Source organism: Tupaia chinensis, unplaced genomic scaffold (genome assembly GCF_000334495.1).
Source record: "Tupaia chinensis unplaced genomic scaffold, TupChi_1.0 Scaffold000013_1, whole genome shotgun sequence".
Classification (NCBI taxonomy): domain Eukaryota; kingdom Metazoa; phylum Chordata; class Mammalia; order Scandentia; family Tupaiidae; genus Tupaia; species Tupaia belangeri.
This window is the reverse complement of record NW_006159443.1, coordinates 3,678,373-3,701,072: the sequence shown is the minus strand read 5'-3', so window position 1 is coordinate 3,701,072 and position 22,700 is coordinate 3,678,373. Positions and strand designations below refer to the sequence as shown.

The 22,700-nt window shown below is 40.0% G+C and overlaps 1 protein-coding gene across 1 annotated transcript in view; it reads right to left on the bottom strand.

Moving 5' to 3' along the window:
- TBC1D4 (TBC1 domain family member 4) overlaps nt 1–22,700 on the bottom strand; it is a gene marked incomplete at its 5' end in the record, with an annotated part of 266,876 nt that overhangs the window by 50,818 nt on the left and 193,358 nt on the right. Inside the window, 4 exons of the mRNA XM_027769743.1 lie at nt 7,647–7,766; nt 10,456–10,566; nt 10,845–10,936; nt 16,085–16,217. Of these exons, the coding sequence (XP_027625544.1) occupies nt 7,647–7,766; nt 10,456–10,566; nt 10,845–10,936; nt 16,085–16,217 (456 nt within the window). The remainder of the gene's footprint in view (nt 1–7,646; nt 7,767–10,455; nt 10,567–10,844; nt 10,937–16,084; nt 16,218–22,700) is intronic.

Sequence of the window (22,700 nt, the reverse complement as noted above, 5' to 3'; positions counted from 1 at the left end):
ATTTTAGTTAAGGAAGATGAAAAGTGGTCTGGAGATGGATGGTGGTGATGTTTGCATAAATCACATGAATGCACTTAATGCCATTGAATCGAATACTGAAAAATGGTTAAAATAGAGATTTTTATATTATGTATATTTCACCCCCAGTCAAAAGGAAAATATAGGGCCAGCCTCACAGTGCAGCACTTAAGGGAGCCAGATCCTTCATCATCAACCGTAGTTAGAATCCTGGCCTCAAAGATTTGAAAAACACTCTTGAGTACATGTGTGTGCATGCCCAGAATCCTGATGGGATAGAGAAATGGAGGAAAAGGGATCACTTCATGACCATACCCCAAGAGGAGGGTACTCCTCTCTTCTCTTCTCTTCTCTTCTCTTCTCTTCTCTTCTCTTTTCCTCTCCTCTCCTCTCCTCTCCTCTCCTCTCCTCTCCTCTCCTCTCCTCCCCTCTCCTCTCTTCTTTTCTCTCGTCTCCCTCTCTTTCTCTCTCTTCCTCCCTCTCTATCTCTATCTCTCTCATGAGTATGCATACTCTAACAATAAAAGAAAACAGAAAAAAGAATGAAAATATCTAAATTACTAATTGATATCATTTGCTTACCAGATTCACTTTAGATACACTAAAAAATAAGCTTAAACAAACACGTCTTGATTCGCAGCACTTTCTTCAAAGTACAACCCTCAGTTTCTATAGATTTATCCTGTGAATCTTTTATACGGATTGTGTTGACCTAAGATATAGCCTGAGTTTCACGATGGCATATATAAATGAACTTTTAATTAACTAGTAAACGTTGAAGCCAGTTGTTTCAGCTAGCCATCTATTCTTGGCTCAGCTAAAAGGTCATAAAAAAAAAAAAAAAGAATAAGACATCAAATCATAGAACACCTTCCTCTTTATAGTCATAGGAATTCCTCTGACAATGAGTGCCACTGATTAGCTATCAGTCTCCACTTTCATAATGAGGAGGTTCCTCTACTTTTACTATTGTAGGCTTTCTACAATTTTTTAAAAGAATTACTTTATTTAACTTTACTTAAATAAAAGAGAGAGTGTGTGTGTGTGAGAGTGAGAGAGAAAGTGAGAAAGCAAGCTGTCAGGTCTGGAGGTCTGGGACTCAAACCACAGTCGCCCATGTGATTCCAGTGCCCTTAACCCCCACGCCACCTGTTGGCCCTCTACAATTTTGTTAATCTTTTTTTTTTTTCTCAAGAAACCTGCACTTATTTCATACTCTTTTTTTGAGGGGAGGGGACCTGAGGACACACTCATCAGAGAGGGACAGAGAGAGAAGGGAAGAGGGAGACAGCAGCTACCAGTGTGGTCTGGTCATACTCCGAACCCTTCTCCTCCATTCCCCCATCCTGTAGGGATTTAAGGCACATATGCACATGTACCTGGAATGTTTTTCAAGTGACTGCGGCCAAATTGGAACCACAGAATCAGCCATGTGGAATCCTACTCTCTCAACTACCAGGCCACAGGACCAGCCCAATTTCATATCCTTTTAATGTGTTAGAATAATTTTCAAAAAACTTATGTAAGCATTTATACTAGTCTATTGTCTTTGTTTTTACAGAGTAATTAAGTGTTTTGTTTGTTTGTTTGTTTTTGCTTTGGTGAACCTCAGTCAGTATGTTATTATTCCTCTTGGTGAAATATTAGAGTTCCATAGTACTTTAAGTCATGGTTCTACATTTTTACAAGACCAGAAAGGAGGAGCTCCATATAGATTTTGAGCATGTGGTTACTGCCCATTTCTCTTAGCATCATAATTCAGTAAAACACAATCACAATGTATTACTGTAGATCTACAAGGATGACTTTGTAACTGTAATAAGCCCCATTTGATGGTCCATTCCAAAAAATATGCTACTTAGTATGTCACAGAATGTAAGAATTCAAAGAATCACTTCTCAAATACAGTCATGTAATAGCTCAGACTTAACTGGTAAACTGTACTCTGAAATTGCTTCCCAGTAACAGTGATCCTTTTGGCTAACTGCACGCCAGGCAGTGTTCTAAGTGTGTTACATCATTCCCTCCTTTATTCTCCCAACATCCCTACAGTGTGTGAATATCATCTCCGCCCTCTCCTAGCAGGAGACTTAAGTACACCCATGGTGAAGGAACTTGGTTGTCTTGGTACTACTGGCTACAAAAAGTTCATGGGAAATGGAATTAAAGTAAAAGTTTATTTTGATACTCCAAAGATTTGAAATTCATACACAGCTTTTTCATTATATGCAATTCCCATGAACTTTCTGAAGACCCTCGCCCTCCCTCATAGAGGTAAAGCCAGATTTTAGCCAGGCATTCTGGATGCAGGGCCACTTCCATGAACTGCCCACGTAGCCATATTCCCAACCTGGAGTATCTTTTGAGTTGAGGTCAGCACTTGCTGGTTAGAACCTAGACTTAAAATTCTAAACATCTTTTCACTGTACTCTGAGAATAGAAAAAATAATTTGAAAATTTTATACCCAATACGCAGATATAGCAGTATTTTTACATAGTTTTACTTTATAAAGACCTTGGTTTCTTTTAGGATATGAAGAAAGGAAGTAAAGAAAGGGATGGAGGGAAGGAAAAATGTAGGATGGAAAGAAGGAAGGAGGGAGGAATGGAGGAACTCTAGTAATTAGGAAACTATAAGCTTTGAAGGAAAAGGGCATTAATTTAATAAAAAGTTGCACTAACACACTTCTAACAAATCTCCTAAATGTTTTCAGAGAGTCTGTTTTCCTCCTATAAAATAATGGCATTCTCCACTGACCAAGTCTACCACAGGGCTTTTGTTAAAACTTGAAGAATCTTAATCCTTAGGAAAATACATATAAGAGTATTTTGAAACACAGTAGAAAAATGAAACTAAGAATATCACATTATCAGGGATTAACAGATGGTGTAATGGTTACATCACTGGACTCCCACATAGTCAACTACACTTCGAATCCCCAACCCAGTGGCTTAAAACTCACACCAGGTGCATGTGCATCCAAAATCCCAAGAAGAGAACACAGAAGGGACTGTGGTGTGGCCATCCCCCTGGGGGGTGATTTCTTGCTTTCTGTCTCTCTGTCTCTCCAGTGAGTGCACATGCCCTATAGCAAAAATATCTCTTTCTCTAAAAAAAAAGGACTTTCACATATCAGAAGTTACTAATGCTTCCATTGTGTCCTAATGCTCTTCTGTACAAACAAAAAAATGTTGCATGCATTTGAGAATTTTTATTTTTAGAGAGGTTTTTCTTTGTTTTGTTTGTTTGTTTGTTTTTTGTTTTTGTTTTTGTTTGCAATAGGGCGTGTGCGCTCGCCAGACAGACAGAGACAGAGAGACAGAAAGCAAGAAATCACCCCCCCCCCCCCAGGAGGGGTGCACAGCGCCCTCCATTCTCCTCTCGGGATCTTGGGCACGCACGCACATGCGCCCGGCGTGAGTTTAAGCCACCGGGTCCAGGACTCAAACCGCGGTCGACTACGTGGGAGTCCAGCGACATAGCCATTACGCTAACTGCTGGTCCCACATTTGAGAAATTGACAAAACATACTCTCATAATGCTATTAATGTTAAACAGAACTAAACTTTTTTTTAAACAGAGTTAGTTATTCCAAAGACCCTCTCAAAGATTATGAATGTATATCACCATTTGTACCCTCAAAGGCAGTTCAGAGATAACTAAAGAATACATTCATAGATTGAGGATAAAATTTACTTTCTGTGTTAATAAAAGGCCAAGAGACCTTTTTGTTTTCTCTTTTTACATTTAAGAAAATCATCAAGAAAACATTTTGAAACTCTACTCAAATATCCAGTACTTGGGGCTAGCAGGTGGTGTAGTGGTTAAGGTACTGAACTCCCACATGGCTGACCATGGTTCGAGTCACAGACTTGGTGGCTTAAAACTCACATCAGGCATGTGTGCCCAAGATCCCAAGAGGAGAAGAGAGGAGAAGGAATTGCAGTGTCGCCATTCTAGCTGGAGGGTGATGATTTTTCACTTTCTGTTTCTCTTTCTCTCTCTCCAGTGAGCACACATGCCCTATAGCAAAAATTTCTTAAAAAAAAAAAAAAAAAAAAAAGCATAAGACCTACCACTCAATTCGACCAGTCTTACTATCTGGTATTCATGTGAAATATGCTGGGTATTAAAAAAAAAAAAAAGTCCTATTGATGTTGTGGCACAATGGCAGTATTTCTAACCCGATAGACTAAGCTATTTTTTATTACCAAACGAGGAAAAAAAAAGGAGAGAGAGAGAAGAAAAACCCATCCTATGTGGGTTTTGTGAGGTGAGTAAACAAGTTCTCAATAATCATCATTTTTCCTTTTCCCTTCTAAAATAATCTTAAATGTAGACAAAAATTATAAGTACAGTACAAGGTTTTTTTCCAAAACCATATGCGAATAAGCTGCCAATACAACGCTCCATCATCATGAAATACTTTAGTGTGTGGGGCATTCTCCTATATATAATTAAAATATGACTTTCAAAACCAGGAAGTTATTATTGTTACATTAACACTATTTAATTTTCAGATCCTATTTCAGTTTTATCAACTGTCTTACAAATGGCCTTAATAGAAAAATTATCTAATTCAGAATTTCCATTAAACTTAGTTTTTGTTTCTTTGGGGTCCTTCAATCTGGAACAACTGTCAGTGCTGTCTTGCCTTTTTTGACCTTGACACTTTTTAATTTTGTAGACTGTATCTTTATTTGGGTTTACTGACATTTCTGTATGACCGGGAACAGGTACTGCCTCTTGCATGCTGTGTTCTTTATATCTCATGGCACCAGATTTCAATTTGTCCTACTGCTAATAATATTTAATTTGATCACTTAATGTGGTGCCTGCCTGCCTTCTCCCTGGCAAACTTATCATTTCCACTTAGTAATAAGTATTAGTTACATGCAGTAAATATCCTCTTCCTTATCAAATTTTCAATGAACTCATTTATTTTTCATTGGAATGAACTCATGGTATATTATTATATGCAACGTGTGTTGCTAATATTTATTTTGATACTCATTTTCTCAGATATCAACATTGGAAGTCTCTTGAAGGTTTTATATTTTTATGACCTATCACCACTGCTCCTTTAGCATTTCTTTACCATTGAGAACAGGGGTCCCCAACCCCCAGGCACAGACCAAAACTGGTTCTTGGTCTGTTAAGAACTGGGTCACACAACAGGAAGTGAGCAGTGGGCCAGCGAGTGAAGTTCCATCTGTATTTACAGCCACTCCCCATCACCTGCACTACCACCTGAGCTCTACCTCCTATCAGATCTGCAGCAGCATTAGATTCTTATAAGAGGTCCTAGACAGATTGTCAAGCTGCAGAAAAACAAGCTCAGTGCTCCCACTGATTCCACATTATGGTGTGTTATATAATTATTTTACTATATATTGTAATGTAATAATAGAAATAAAGTACAATAAATGTAATGCACTTGAATCATCTGGAAACCATATCCCTCCCCTCAGGTCCATGAAAAAAATTGTCTTCCACAAAAACTGGACACTGGTGCCAAAAGGACTGGGGACTGTTGACTTAGAACATCAAGATGTTCCAGATTTATCTTGTACTTTCTCAGCAGTCCTGGAATTAACCACTGTTCCCAAGATTCTGATTTCTTCTAGTGGAGGATATATAGAAACCAAAATTTGAGTCTTAGATGTGACCCAATCAGGCTTACCTGATATGTATTAAAGAGCCTTTCCCAGATTGTCTCAGTAGGCAGAGCCAAAGGGCATACATGCAAATTTATATCCACAAACCCACCCACCCACACACACACACACGTATTAATAAATTTTATATATACACACACAGTTACACCTCGATTTAAAAAAAATGCTCTGAGAAATGCATCATTAGGTAGTGTTGTCATCATGTGTACCTACACAGGCTATAGGATGTTCATGCAATCACTGTCATATGTATAGTCTGTCCCTGATGGAAATGTCATTATCTTGTGCATAACTGTGTGTACACACACATACAAACATATATACATATATATATGCATACACACACACACATATATATATATACCCACACACACATAAACACATGTTTTCACACTGATAGCTCCAGGTTCAATCCAACACAGAGTTTATTATAATTTCCACCATTTTCTCATCCGTAATTCCGTTCTGCCTGTGTCCCTGTGTCAGGTAAGTAATATATCTACGTATTTGATCATTCCCTTATGTATAACCAGTCTCCACAGCCAATACTGCACACTCTCCTTACCCCACTTAGTCTGCAAAACCCCACACTGGGACTACAACCCCCATGCATGGACATTCTCCCCCTACTCAGTCTCCATCTTCCCACATAGGGAACCTAATCTGTGAATGCCTCTTCCTCTCATTCTGGTTCTAACAACCTGTGCAGGGCCTTCCTTCTGTAGGGATGCATCCTCTCTGACTTCCTAAACCAGGTTGCCCTCTTCTGCAAATGCCCTCACCACAGGGGACTCCCACACACTTCATCAGGCCCCTCAAATACCGGCACCTGACATGAATTCTGTGTCCCTGTTCCACTGCCCTCCCGCCTCAAGACACCTATAAGGTATGATCTTGCCTACCAGCTTTAAGACTGAATTATTTGGAAGGAGAAATATTAAGCAGAAGGGGAACCATTTTCTTTATCTTTTTTTTTTTTTTTTGAGAAGTTTTTCACTATAGGGCGCGTGTGCCAGAAAGACAGAGACAGAGAGACAGAAAGCAAAAAAACACCCCCCCAGAGGGGAAGGCCATGCCGCATTCCCTTCTCCTCCATTCTCCTCTCGGGATCTTGGGCATGCACGCACACGCACCCGGCGTGAGTTTAAGCCACCGGGTCCGGGACGCGAACCGCGGTCGACTACGTGGGAGTCCAGCGACATAGCCATTACGCTAACTGCTGGTTCCCCATTTTCCTTATCTTTAAATAAAATATATAAATTTGCTAAATGGAATACATATATTTCTACTAATTGAAACTATTTTTAGATTTTCCAATCGGTCTCTAAGAATGGGCAAAATAAAGGACTTCTTATGACTTTATGTGAAAAATAAATAAAGTTCTTATCATATTGGGCATATTCTACTTCTCCTTTTCTATACATACCTATTTCTACTACTAAATCGCTATTGTTCAAATTTAGGTATCAGAGACCCCGGAATTTAGATATGAGAAGAAAATTATTTTGAGAAATTATTTTAAATAAATAAGTGTTAACTAAATTAAATGTATCTCTTTTTTAAATTAATTTATTTATTTGTAGAGGTTTTTGCTATAGGGCACATGTGCTGACACAGACAGAGAGACAGAAAGCAAGAAATCACCCCCCAGTGGGGATGGTCATGCTGCAATCTCTTCTCCTCCATTCTCGAATCTCTTAGGATCTTGGGCATGCACGCACACGCGCTGGCGTAAGTTTTAAACCACCGGGTCTGAGACACAAACCGCGGTCGACTACATGGGAGAATGCAACATAGCCATTACGCTAACTGCCGGTCCCCTAAATTAAATGTATCTTATATCTTAAAATGTAGGACATTTTAGAAAAATACTGTGAGCCAGTTAATAAAGAAGCAATACAGTTAGAATACAGACATATATACCTAAAAGATGTTCAGCTTGATCTTACCCTTGAGAAGATATTTTCTAGGGAGCTAGTTAAGGATCTTTTAGCTTTATTTTTCAGAATGTCAAGTTTAAATCTTCCACTGCTTGTTGCATTTTCTGGGATTGTACTATTCGAAATAGCCTAGAGAAAGAAAAAGATAAATGTCAGTTTGGAAAACCTCAAAGTTAAATAAGATTTTTAAAACAGACTTAAGACTAAGCCATTAAAAACACAAGAATTCTTTAGTGGCTCTATTAAGAAGTAATAATTTAGGTTCCACGCTGTGAACACAAAGATTAGAAGGGGAAAAGTTCAATTTTTAGCATCAGAAACAATAAAAACACAAAAATAAAATTTCTCTTCATGCCTTTCATTTCCACTAATACAATTCTGTTGCACCAAACAAAAATTAAACCTGAGTTGCCACATTTTACTGCTTTATTTTGATTAGCAACTACAACTATCCTTTCCTAAAATTCATATTTTATATGTAGATTATCAAGGAAAACACAGGACATAAATTTCAAAGAACAAAGCATCTTCCAAACAAAACTGGATCCGCTAATGTCTATTAGAAGCCCATTTGCATTTGTGAGTGGGTCATTTATCTTTCAGATCAACAAGTACTCACTAATAGTACTAAATTGTATGAGAATCTATACTGTGTCCACTATATTAGATTCTGTCTGTGCTTTAATCCCACTGAAGCAAGAAGCTACTGTGTATATACATGGCCTTTAGCGCCAGAAAACTTTTAAGAAAGAACACTTACAACTTTCCTGGGGAGGAATAACAACATGAAGCACATGTAGGTATCAAATATAAAACCATGAAGGTCTCCATGGACAGGAAGAAAAGAACGTGCAGAACTCGGAAAGAAAGGACAAAGACTTCCCCAGAACTGGGGATGTTTGTTGGTAAAATCATAAAGACTAGGTTTCTTAAGAGACAGAATCAGTACATGTCGTAGAGGGGCATGGTGGGAAGGAATACAAGAAAGTGAGACTGGGGAGAAAGCCTTGAACAGCCTTTAAGTACCTGGTCAATGGGAAAAATCATGCTTTGAATGTATAAGCAGATCGTGAAAGGACAGTTGTAGGGAGATTTATCTGAAAGGAGTGCTCAAAGAACACCTAAGGACAGGGACTCAGAGATAGAAAGACTCAATTAAACAGGCCATGCAAGAAGCAACAGAAGCCCATGTTAGTGCTGACCCCATCAGATCATTAAGGAAGTTACTGATGCAAGAAATATAACCCTCAGCAAGAAAAGGAAAAGACGACGAGGATATGGATGTAGACTCCATAAATCCCCAAATCCCAAATGGAGGCAGAGGTGGAGGAGAAGGGATTGTGCTGTGGCCATGCCCCATGCAGGGGATAGGAGTGGGAGTGCTTTCTTGCTTTTCTTCCTCTGTCTCTTTCTTCAGCAAGCCCTCTAGCATGTCCTTGGGCAAAATTAGAAACAAAACAAAACAAATTCCTCTTTTATGATCTTTGGTGCCTCCATCAAAAGAAAAGCACAGGGCTAGCTAGCCAGGTGGCAGGGTGATTAAGGTGCTGAACTGCCAACTGTGTGGTTTGAGTCCTGGACCTGGTGGCTTGGAAAAAATACTACATGTGCGTGGACAGCAAACACCACCACCACCAACAACAACAACTCCCCAAAAAATAAAAAGAAAAGAAAAGCACATCCCAAATACATCTTCCTTGAATTCAAACGTTATGCCAAAGCTCTCCCTTATTAATGCTATCAACTTAAATTACTCTATGGGTACCAAATCTGTTTTAATTGAATCTCAAACATTTCCAAGTAGAACTCACTTTTTATTCTCATCCCCTGACCCATCCCAGTCTTCTTTTTTGTACTTCCTAGCCTTGTTTGATCCAGTTTCCCTAAAGCTGAAACCAAGCAGTCATTCCTAGCAACGGCTTCCCCATCCTTTTACAGACCCTTCCAGTCACTAGGTCCTAATAATCATGACTCCTCAAACAGCTCTGACTCAGTCCCCTCCTCACGGCTCCAGTGCTCTAGTTCAGCCTCCCTCTTGAGTCAAATTGATTTTCCAAGACAGAATTATTGAATCTGTTTATGTGCCAATGCTACCTGTCTTATCTGTACCCATCACATCGTATTTTAGTTTATCTGATTATATGTTGGTTTCAACTCCTAGTTAGATGGCATGAAAGAATGCTCATTATTCATCACCATTGCCAAGCATATGGTCTACACTTCATAAAGTCTGTGCAAAATTTAAATCAATTTTTGAATATTCTATTACAAAATTTTAATTGGAGAACATGGCGTTAGTCCCAACTCTCTTGACCTCCTCCCCTCCAACTTTCTGTACAAATCAAAGGAACAGCAGAACTATCGCTATAAGTTCATATATGATTTTCTTACTCTGACCTGAAATCCTTCCACGACAAAGTCAGGCTTACCACTTACGGCCTTCATCACTCACTTCTGCCTATTTGCCAGACTGTCTGCTCTTCCATTCCCCAAGAAAACCCATACCTACTTCCTTTGTCCACATGGAGTACACTGGGTCACACCACTACATCATTTTGTGCTTATTTCTTGTATTAAAACATCTTTTTCTGATAGCAAACTTTATCTCCCCTAAAACCCCAGCACCCTCCAAGCTTTTCTTCTTGAATTATTTCTTTCCTCTAGTCTTGCTTGCCACTCGAACCTGAAAGCTACTGGGTACTCATCTTCCAGATGAGAGCACAAAGGGAAGAAAATCCTTTCATGTCTTCTGTAATAGTTTAATCAAATACATAAACGACAACAATGACCAAGCAGGCCAAGGAGAGCGTCTTCTCACCGAGGGGCCTTCCCCGATGTGCACGTGTGTCTTCTGCTTGGCTTCACACAGCTGCCTCAGGTGTAAAATCACAAGTTCATTTTCTTCCTGGTCACTGACTGGCTTCATTTTCTGTTAAAGAGACAAACCAAGACCGCACTATGAAAACCAAGCTCTTCTCCTCTTCTTTCTATCTCTCTTGACTTTGTCTGGTGGACAAACAGATATAAAACCAAAAGCTTTCACTGCACTTAGAAGGAAGATAAGAATGGCATTCTAGTTCTACCAAATAGTGCTACAGGACATAGGTCTTTAACTTCAGATAGAGGACTGAGAAAATAGAACTCACGAAAACAGAATCCAATTCTCATGCCTTATACCTTATTTATGGGAACTGCAAATAATGTTACCTGGACTCGTTCAAAGATGTCAGCTTGCTCGTTATCTGTCAGTGATGAGAGATGTCTCTGTATGACCAACTTGGCCCTTGGAGGGTAAAGACCTAAGGAACATGATGAAGGAAAGTATTAAACAGAGTCTAGCAGCTGAGATCTACGTGTATATGATACCTTGCACATCACCCTGCCCCAGCAGGCTCTGAGCTTAAATCTTCTCAAGGAGACATGTTCTTGCCAGCAACAACCTTGGAACATGACAGTGAAGTGATTAAAACTAAATGAAAACTCTTTCCAGCCCCCCCACAGTGATCCTGGAATTAGAATTACTAACAAAGAATGTCTAAATGGTACCAAACACAGCCAGACACCACTTAATATACTAATAAACAGCCCTAAAAACTCACAGTCCTAGGGTGAATTAACATTACCCTAGGATCTATAGAAATAAAAGTAATACCAGTCTTGGACAAAAAAATCTGTACACTTACAACTTGACTTTTACAAAAGAAAGAATAAATAAAAATAAAAAGGTTAATTTGCATTTACAATGATTCAACTGATCAACTATTTCATGTTTCTTTTGAAAGAAAGAACATAGTCTTCATTCATGACTGAAAGAGAAAGAGGTCACAGATCTCTCTGGCACCATGATCCATCCCTATCTTCAGCCAGCCCTGGATCACAGGTATGTGTGTGCCAGGCATACTTAATGAGTCTCCAGATGCGAACCCAGAACCTTTCCAGGTGGGACAGTCTTGCAAAGCATTGCTTTTTACTGCTGCACCACTGTCTAGCCCCTCGAGCATCCATTTTTAAAAGAAAAGATTTCCATTACAGAGTTAGGTGCCACTCACAGTATAGCTTCTATACTTTGATGATGAAGAGGATATGTAGGCATAGATAATATTGAATCTAATACTTAATAAACCCATAGGTTGACTGACATTTTTAAATCATTTGTTACTTTAAGGCTACCTTTCTTGGGCCACATTTGAATACTTTTAAATAATTATTCTTTATTATTATTATCTCTGTCTTGCTCTGGCAAGCATACATACCCTCTGGTAATAAAAAAAAAATAATAACTGAGGTGAAAGATAACTGAAGGGAACCGACTTGATCACAGTTGTGTTGCTTTTGTAAAATTAAAGCCCTATGAAGATTTCTGCAGATAGTAGGGGAGAGGATCACTCTAAAACACACATTGGTTTCAAAGAATTCACATTGTAACTGTCAGAAGGCCTACAGGGCTGACATACTTCTACCCTGGTGATACGAGACCGGTTTTACTACCATGCAAAACAGAGTGGGACTTCGCGTTGCCGAAAACCTCAGCTCCACCTCTCTTTGTGCAACAATAAAGCAAAATCTGTGATGCTTCTGAGAACTCATCAAGAAAACTAAAACTCTGGATCCAGCACATTGCATTAACAGTTACATCCCTGGATTCCCACATGGCCAACCACAGTTCGAGTCCTCAACCCAGTGGCTTCAAAATTATGCTGGGTGTATGTGTGTGCCCAAGATCCCAGGAAGAGACTGGAAGAGAAGAGATGGCAGCATGGCCAATCCCTCTGGGGGGAGGGGGCGGAATTTCTCACTGTCTCCCTCTTTCTCTCTCTGGCCAGCACATGGACCCTAAGGCAAAAACCTCTGTTGAAAGAAAGAAGGACAGAGAGAGAGAGAAAGAAAGAGAGAAAAAAACTTAAAACTCATTTTGATGGTACAATACCACTCACGATCATAGCCTATTATTTGCTGAAATTTCTCATTAAGAGACTCTTAGATAATGTTAGGATATTGATTCACATAATTATTATTTGCTTTTTATTTAATGTTTACTGCACAGCGACTGATCAACATGACTTGAACGTTAAAAGACTAAGAAGAAGAATGGAAAGAAAGAATAGTTATTGGAAATGTGTCACTAAATCCACAGCCCAGGAAGTTTCTGTAGTAGAGGAATTAGAAATAGCTGGAGTTTCTTTCTTTGGCAATACAGACACTCCCTCCACTGTGAATCAGTCTTGACTTCCTTCTTCGTCCCCATTTGGAATCACTGACAAGTGACTGCTGGTATTGAGAATCGTGGATATTAGCTGGCATGCATGTTGTGTAGGAAGACAAATCTGGATCGTTGCTCTCTCTCCATGACACTCAACATCTCTTTCAGTGTCTCATTCTGAGGTCTTGTCCTTGGGAAATAAAGTCTCTGTTAATTGAGTTTCTGTAAATCTAACAGCAATCAAGCTGTTTTGCTTTTCATTTTTTTTTTTAAGAAATACATGGTATTATATATGTAGTTTAGCAGATACAACATATATATGTGTTATTCAGCAAGATACTTTTTTACTCAACAATACAATTTTAAGATGTATCATGTTGATACAGTTCAAATTTATTCCCATTAATTACTTTATATATGATTATACTTTAATTATTTTTTTTTTGGAGAGGTTTTTGCCATAGGGTGTGTGTGCTCGCCAGACAGACATAGAGAGACAGAGAGACAGAAAGCGAGAAATCACGCCTCAGGGGGGATGGCCACGCCGCAATCCCTTCTCCTCCATTCTCTCTTGGGATCCTGGGCATGCACGCACCCATGCCCAGCATGAGTTTTAAGCCACTGGGTCCGGGATGCGAACCGTGGTCGACTACATGGGAGTCCAGCGACATAGCCATTATGCTAACTGCTGGTCCCTATACTTTAATTATTGATGGACGTTAAGGTTGTTTCTAATTTTCCATTATTTAAAAATAATACAACCTTGAAAATGTACTTTCTGTACCTCTGTAACAACCACTCCTCTCAGAATGACATTTCTGGCTAATAGGTATGTACAAGACAAATACATCAGTATTATATAAATGTACCAGCATCCCTGCAACTTCTCTAACGACTGACCTGATGATATCTTATTGTTCTCACTTTCATTTCTCTGAGATCCAGAGAGGTTGGTTTCTGCTCATTTTCTTTCCTGGGCCTTTTCATTTCCTTTTCTGAGAACTTTTTTTTTTTTTTAGAATTTTGCCACAGGGTGCCTGTGCTCTCCTAAGAGAGACAGACAGAGACAGAGAAAGTAAGAAATCACCCTACAGTAGTGATGGTACTGCAATCCCTTATCCTCCATTCTCCTCTCAGGATTTTGGGGACATGCACCAGGGATGATTTTCAAGGCACCAGGGCTGGGACTTGAACCAAGGAGTCAGCAGCTGTGGGATCCAACGCCTTAACCGCTCCACTTGTTGGCTTGCGAACTGTGTCCTAACATAATTTGTGCAATTTTCTGCTACGTGGTTTTACCTTTTCATTACAAAGTGTATACAAATTCTGGATACAAATCTGCTATCTCCTTATCATTGTTGCTTATAAGCAGTCATTGTTATGTAAATGCTATAAATTTTCAGAACCTCAAATCTGTCACCATCTTCCTTTAATAGTGTTTGCATTTTTGTGTCTTAGACTCCTTCATCAAAGAATAAGGGTATTCTTGTTTTCTTTTAATAATTGTAGGGACCAGCAGTTGGTATAATGGCTTGTCACTGGACCCCCATGTAGTTGACCGCAGTTCGAGTCCCAGACCCAGTGGCTTAAACTCACACCGAGTGCATGTGCATGCGTGCCCAAGATCCCAAGAGGAGAATGGAGTCTCGAAGGGATTGTGGCATGGCCATCCCCCTGGGGGTGGGGGGGGGGGGACTTCTCGCTTTCTGTCTCTTGAGTAGAATAAGTAAAAGCAATCTTTCCCCTTTTGGAGAGCTAACTGATCCAATGCCATCTCTTAAATATTTGACTTCCCCTCATAGGTTTGTAATGCTCCCTTTACCATACATCAAAGAGCATTCCATTTTTGTAAATGTGTTACATGTTTGAAAATAATGTGCATTCTGTAAGATAATTATAAACTTAAACTACTAAACATTACATTTAAATAGTCCTTGATCACAGAGTTCCACGAACAGCCGATAATAATGCTGTTCATAGATTTTGCCCATGATTCTCTGCTACCTACAGAACAAAATACTATGAGATGAATTCAAATCTTCATGGAAAGATAAAATTGAAGTATAAAGTTTATTTTGGTGCAAACGATTTTATTAAAGAGACATTTCTGGTACACATAGCATGTGCTCTCCAGAAAGAGAGAAAGTGAGAAATCATGCCCCAGAGGGGATTGCCACATCACGATCCCATTTCTTCCATTTTCCTCTTGGAATTTGGGGCACACATGAACACACACCCAGTGTGAGTTTTGAGCCTCTGGGTCCAGGACTTGAATCGTAGTCAACCATGTGGGAGTCTAGTGCTTAACCACTACGCCACCTGCTGGTCTCATGAGCAAACAATTTTGAAACCTATACACAATTTTTTCATGGTATGTATTTTCCAGATGCTTTTGAAGACCCTTCACATTTATCTTCACAATGATTAGACCCTTCTCCACTTTGCTCTGGAGTCTGCCCTTTTCTCATCTATTATATAACTCTTGTCCTACTGCGCTGCATTTAGTGACTAACATGCCTGTGCTCGCTGAGGTACAGTCCATCCAAGTCTCAATCACTCTGCCCCAGCACCCAGTACAATCCACAGCAGATACTTAACCAGTGTTTATAAAATTACAGTTCTTCTCTTCTGCAGTAGTTAGTGACTGTTTTTGTTAGTAAAAGATAACAAGAAGAAAGGAAAGTTGAGTCACAGGGTTACCTCTCCCTCATGTCCCTCCCTCAACAGGACACATCCAAAAATGAAAACGAAAACCCCTGCTTTATGATATTGACTCTACTATCTCAGTCATTTTCAAGGGTCCTTCTAAAATTGAATAAGTTCCTTATAGCTCTAAATTTTTAGAGAAAAGGAACACATGATGGGGGAAGGGATGGAGAAAGAACTAAGTCAACAGTTGAAATTCTGTGATGGTTCTGCCTCCTCGTTGATTCAACAAATATTTGGCCAGTTCCCACTATGTACATAACAGAGTCTTAAGAGCCGTGGGAAATATTAATACAAGTCCCTTCCCTGAGCTTGCTTCAGAAGGAAAAAAAAAAAACAAAAAACAAAAAGACAGAGATAAAAAGAGTCAAGCACCTCAAAGAGACTGACAGCACGGTCAAATCTGACTGGATGTGAGAAATGATTCGTTGGGTTCTCATTTCACACAGACACAAAGAACTATTCAGCGACAGCAGGGACTTTCTCATTTGCCAGATGCCAAAGCAAACTCCTCTCTTGCCAAGGCCGCCTTCTCCCGTACCTTCGATCCTTTCGCAGAGCTTGTGCAGAGAGTGCATGGGGCAGGCCTCGCACAGCTGAATCTGGGTCTTGGCGCTCTGCAGGGCAGCGGCCGTACTGAAAGCCTGCTTCAGAGTCAGCATTACCTCATCGACCTACAAGAAGAAACACAACGCAGGTCTATAAAAGGTGGTTCTCATGGCAACACGTGCAACACCCCACAGCAACGGGAGCCTTTGTTGATGCTGACTAAACCACTAAATCATAAATAACAGATCTGTGATGACTACGGAGCTGGCAGAGAGAAAATATTAAGTCTTGAAGTTAGACCTCGCATACATATACTAGAAAGCTGAATGAAATAAAACCATTTCCAAGCATGTAATACAATCTCAATGCTATTTTCAACTCCCATTGAGAACTATGCTCTCATGGATGGTTTAATTAGTTGATCGGGTTTTTGTTCAATTAAATGGTATACCAGATAGAGATTCCTATGAAAGTTTTGTTTGCCATATACAGGAAGCAATAAAATAGGTTTCACACGTACTTGGGCTAATAGGTACCCTATTTAACTTTATTCTATTAGATCACTTTGAGTATAAAAACAAACAAAATGAAGTGCTGGAGAAAATGAGTTTGATTTAAATAATGCTGGGGAGAATCTATGAACATTGATGGTCTTGTTCTACAGCTTTAATTTATTGTCATTCTGCTGCAGATTTGTGTCACCGAGAAGCCCTAACCATCTTCTTATAGCTGGGGTTCACACTCAGCAGCTTGCAAACTGCCTGTGAGTTTCTTTTTTGCTCTTTTAGAGACCTTCCACCCCCCAAGAAGTTTGAATTTTACATCTAGTTTTCTAGCAGCTTCTTTGAAATCAACAGCCCATCTTCATGCATCACTACACAGACTTCAGTTTGCAGCTCCTGATTTCATTGGCACAACTGCCACAAACACTTTCCCACACTCTATAGAACGTAGATCAAATTCTAGGATCTACTAGCAAAGCTACTAAGAGCCTCACCTGAACTAACCCTAACCATTTCCATCATGGCAAACACATGTTTTACTCTTTCTCTTTCCCCTCTGGCATGGTTTAAGTCATTTAAAAGATTGAATGTTATTCTGCATTTGTGCATATAAGGAATCTGGAATAAAAAGAAACTACTCTTCCAATATTACTGAAAGAAGACATCAAACCCTATATGCAGTCGGCCATTACTGTTTAGGTTATGTTGTCAGCCTTCAAAAGCCTTATGGGCGGGGAACCAGCAGTTAGCGTAATGGCTATGTCACTGGACTCCCACGTAGTCGACCGCGGTTCGTGTCCCGGACCCGGTGGCTTAAAACTCACACCGGGCGCGTGTGCGTGTGTGCCCAAGATCCCGAGAGGAGAATGGAGGAGAAGGGATTGCAGCGTGACCATCCCCCCTGGGGGGTGATTTCTCGCTTTCTGTCTCTATGTCTCTGTCTGTCTGGCGAGCGCACGCGCCCTACAGTGAAAATCTCTTAAAAAAAAAAAAAGCCTTATGGGCAATTGCATGTCATTCATGAATAAAAATGAGTTATTCACAAAAGATGTTCACTTACAGTATAATTTAAAAAATAAAAGTTCAGCCTTGGTGGCACAGATGTAGCACCACCACATGAGAAGCTGGAAGTTGCAAGGGAGACATAGTTTTGATTCTGGGCCACCCCAAATAGTGTGAACAAGATCATGTCCACCTATAATCTTAGCTAATGGAAAGGCTGGAGCAGTGAAATCCTGTCAGAAATACCTAGCTCTGTCTCTATCCCCTCCCTTTTTTTTTCTCTCTCTTTCCCACCTTCTTTCTTCCTTAAAGGAAAAACAAGATTTCTAATTATTAGAAATTGAAGCCCTGCATGTTTAATGCTTTTGCATTTTGATTTCACTTGCCTTGTTATGTATTCAAAAGTAATTTTAATTATTTATGTAGATGTTCATTTGTTTCTATTTGCTTGCTTCTCATTTAAGACACTGAAGGATTAGAAACTTACTGAGTAATATGATAGCTTTCATAAAGGTTGTCATTTAATAATAATACCATGAAAAGTCTCCAGTGGAAATACTGAACCTTGGTGTTTCTGTTCTTTTCCTAGATGAAACAAGAGATCACTTCAGTGGTGTCCAAAATGTGGCTGCCAACTGCTCCCAGCCACAAATATTACTAAAATTCCACTCAACTTCTAAAATTTTAAATGTTGTGTTTTTTAAAATCCATTTACTTTTCCAGGTGATCTATATAAACTCTAATGTGGGATCAGTGTAACCATAATTTTTTTAGTAGAAACAACAACAAAAACATCATAGGTTGTATCAAAAGGTTAAAAGTAAAGAAAGAGGAAAGAATAAATAAATCATATGCAAAAAAGAGAAAGTATTCTTGGCATTATCATAATGCAAAATTAAATTAAAAGTATACAGTGGCATAAATAATATCATGATTTGAAGGGGAAAATCTACAATGAAGATAATGCTCATTTACATACCAAACTCAGGTATTTTAGAGTATTTTAGTTAAGTCTAAGAATCACCCAATGTGTAAAACCATCAGAAGTCCACCTAGTCTAATTCTCTGGAGAAATCTAAATTTTCTAACCATTCAATAAGAAATGGCATCCATCCATTCTTTATAAGAATTGTTTACAACAAGGCAATGGAGCGATGGTCTACTTCAGTAGCTAGACTGAAGATTATACATGCATTTACATGTTCTATAGTGCGTGAAGATTCTCCATAACTACTCACACCTCCCTAAAGCCATGGCCTGTACTTTTGCTCCTAGGCTAAAAGATGCCAATACTTTAATTTACTTCAGGTAAGGAAATCTAATTTTCATAGATTATTGCTCTTCTCTGAAACACCTTCAACTTTTCGTTATTTAGAATGCAGATTCCAAACCTGAGCCTGTCTTGTTGCTTGTTCGCCAAACAATGCTTAATCCTTAACTGTTATTTGTTTCTTCAAATGAAATCAACACGAGGTGTAAAAGATAATTTCCTAGACTGTGGGCCTTATTTCTCTACCATTATAATAACATTTTATTTCTAAGGAAATACCAAACTTCCTCTATCAACTATACACCTTCTTTTATACCCGTACAAATTCTGGGTCATAGGTAGGTTGGGTTTTTCCCCCTGTTCAGTTATACTTTCCCTGAATATTTTTGTCTTCATCCATGGAGTTTACTTTTTCCTTGTGAAATAATAGCAGTAACTTACACTTTCTTCACTCATTAAACCAATTTTGGAGAAAGCACTTTAAAAAAATGATATTTTCTACAAATTTCAACGGTTTGCTAAACAAGATTAAGCTGTCTGCATAGAGGTTTTTAAGATTTTTGGTATAGGGCGCATGTGCTATCTGGAGACACAGAGAGAGAGAAAGTGAAAAATCATCCCCTGGGGAGATTGACACGCTGCAATCCCTCCTCCTCCCCTCTCCTCTTGGGTTCCTGGGCACACACACACACACACACACACACACACACACACACACACATGCCTGGCATGAGTCCAGCTGCTGGGTCCAGGACTCAAACCATGGTCGATCCAGCGCCCCCAACCACCACGCCACTTTCTATGATGTGACCTGGGCAGCAAAGGAAAAGGGCAGAGAGAACCAGGCAGAAGAAACTAATGAAGCCAGAGGAAATGTGAGTTTCTAAGATAGGGGTCAAGGCCTGTGGGGTTGAAGAGGAGGAGAGATGGGAGCCCCTCGTTTGTCGATCTGGTTCACCATCAGCACTGTTTCCATGGCAAACACTGCTGCACCGAGACCCTGTACATGTCTGCTCATCCACTGAAGGCAGTATCACATCTCCAGGGAAGATACTGACTAGAATTAAGCAGGATTTTAAATCTAAAATTTTTAATTATTCAAGTGGGGGCGGGGATGGGGAAAAATCAAGGGGGATGGCCACAGTCACTTCTCCATTCTCCTTGGGACCTTGGGCACATATGCACAGGGGCTCAGTGTGTTTCTCCAGCTGCTGGGTCCAGGACTCAAACCATGGTCCACCATGTGGGAGTCTAGCACCTTAACCACCACACCACCTGCTGGGCCCTATAGGTATCTTTTAAAAAGGAAGGAAGAAGGCCAGCCTGTAACACAGGAGTTAAGCACTGTCCATAAGGAGCCAGATCTCACATGGCTAACCTTGGATCCTAGTCACAGGAGTTTGCAAACACTCTGGCTGCATGGTCATGTGTGCCCAAAATCTTGATGTGAAGGATAAATGGAGAAAAACTGATTACAGCATGACCACACCACATTGAAGGGTGCCTTCTCTCTGTCTCTTTCTCTCTGACAAATACATAGTAAGTTCACACATGCCCTCTGGCAATTAAAAAATAATGGGAAGGAAGGAAGAAAGGAAGGGGGAGAGAGGGAAGGAAGAAAGGAAGGAAAGAAGAAAGGAAGGAAGAAAGGAAGGAAGGAAGGAATATTTGATGAATATTTGATGAATATGGCTCCTCTATGAGTCAACAAAATATCGGGTCATCAGAAAAGTCATGACGCATTTTTACATAGAAAAAGACATCATGACTTTTCCAACAACCCAATACTATACTGTTTACAAATTCATAACTGTTACAAAGAAGCAAAAGAAAAGGCCAATTGTGTATTCTCGGTACTCAAAGAAGATCAGTCAGCATGCCTGGTTTTGCTGTACTTGTCTTACTCACCTGCCAAGCCTCATCAATCATAACACTGCTTAAACCAATTTAATTGACTATTTTATTTTGTTCTGCATGTCAGCTGTTTGAACCATCCTCTATTGTGCAGGAAATTTACATTTAAATTTTCTTCCAGCTTGCAGTTCTGGTGCCTCACTATTCAGTTAAGATGCTCACTGATAAAATGAGAGAAAACAGGCTTTGAAAGGGCCTCGCATGAGCCTGTTGTTAGGAATAATGAGACCAAAACTCCAATTTGAGTAACAGGAGGCATTCACAGCCAGCCCAGTCTGTTGCCTAGTCACAGAGCATGGAGTCATTCCACACGGGAGGTGCAAACCTGCTGCACACTCTCAGACGTTCTGCTGTGATTCCCTGTCTCCAACACTCATTAGACGTGCATGAGGGCAAATTAAAAATACCAAAAACTAAATAAAGACAAAGCCTATAAAAAAGATTGGAAATGAGAAGGCTTCCTATTAGAGCAAGTTATCTATGAGCAGAGATCAGTCAATTTGTAGAAAAAGACTCCTGAAAATTAGGAGTAATACATCGATCCAATCACTCTGAGGCAAAATTAGCAAGCACCTGCCACCTTAGAAAGCCCAGGACACAATACAAGTAAGACAACGTCCTGACTTCATGAAAGTCACAATCTTGTGAAGTAGATGGCCAAGTAATCAGAAAAATGAGTGTGAGGATTGGCAGGAATCAATAGAGATAGATAAGCAATTAATGAAGTTTGTTCCTGGAAAAATAGGAATCAGAAAAGTTTTCAGTTTGATGTGATATTTAAGCTGGATCCTGAAAAGTACATCATAGAAAAGGAGGGAAAGGGTATTCAGGTGACAATAGAGTGAAACCAGGCCTGCTTGGCAAAGCAGTGAGGAAGAGAATGTGAGAGTAAATGACAAGAGCATTGTATAATCGCCTTGTTTAGTGACAGGATGAACCCTTCAGGCCAACAGAGCACCCTTTCCCCACCCTGACCATAGAAAAGGCAGTGAGCCCAGGTTCCGGCATCCTCTGATGCAGTACACTTCTCACTCCATGCAGTGCACAGGGACTTCTGAGCCGCAGCCACTTGCTTTAATCCTAACCTCCTGAGTGTCCCGTGTACTAATCAACAGCTGGTTTCAGCAGCAAATCAACATAAAAGCAACATCACAGCAATCACCAAATCGAGGCTTTGTGGTCAGGTCCAGAGAACAGTTCATTAAATGGAATGACATGTGTGAAACGAGTCATGGAAGAACGCAAATATTCTAAGAATAGCACATGAGGCTGGAGGAAAACAAAGACATTTTAGGCTAGGCTACACACTAGAGCACTAGTTCCCCAACTTTTTTGGGACCAGGGACTAGAAAGAAGACAATCTTTCCACAGACAGAGGTGGGGAGGCTGGATGATTACAGCAGGCAACTTAGATCCCTTGCATAAACAGCTCACGATAGGTTTTGTGCTTCTGTGAGAATCTAGGTTTTGTGCTTCTGTGAGAATCTAATGCCACTGCTGATCTGACAGGAGGCAGAGCTCAGGCAGTAATGTGAGCTATGGGGAGTGGCTGTAAATACTGAGGAAGCTTTGCTCGCTCACCTGCAGCTCACCCTCTGCTGTGTGGCCCATTCCTAACAGGATGTGGGGCGGGGGTGGAGACCTCTGCACTAGACAATCTAGATTCTGGCCCTTAATACTGAGGTATATACTAGGTTCTGGTGAGGAAATTTTGAAAGAAATCAAACTCTAGCAGAACACAGACACTGCATAGACGGCAGATGAAAGCAATGGCAGGGAGACTAGTGAGGTCATTAATATAAGAGTCCAAGTAAAGAAGATGAATGCCCAGAGTCAGGTAGCAAATAGGAAAGGACTGTAGAGTGGATAAAAGAAACACTTCTATCTCAAGTCAATAGGGTTTGAGGAGCAGCTAAATA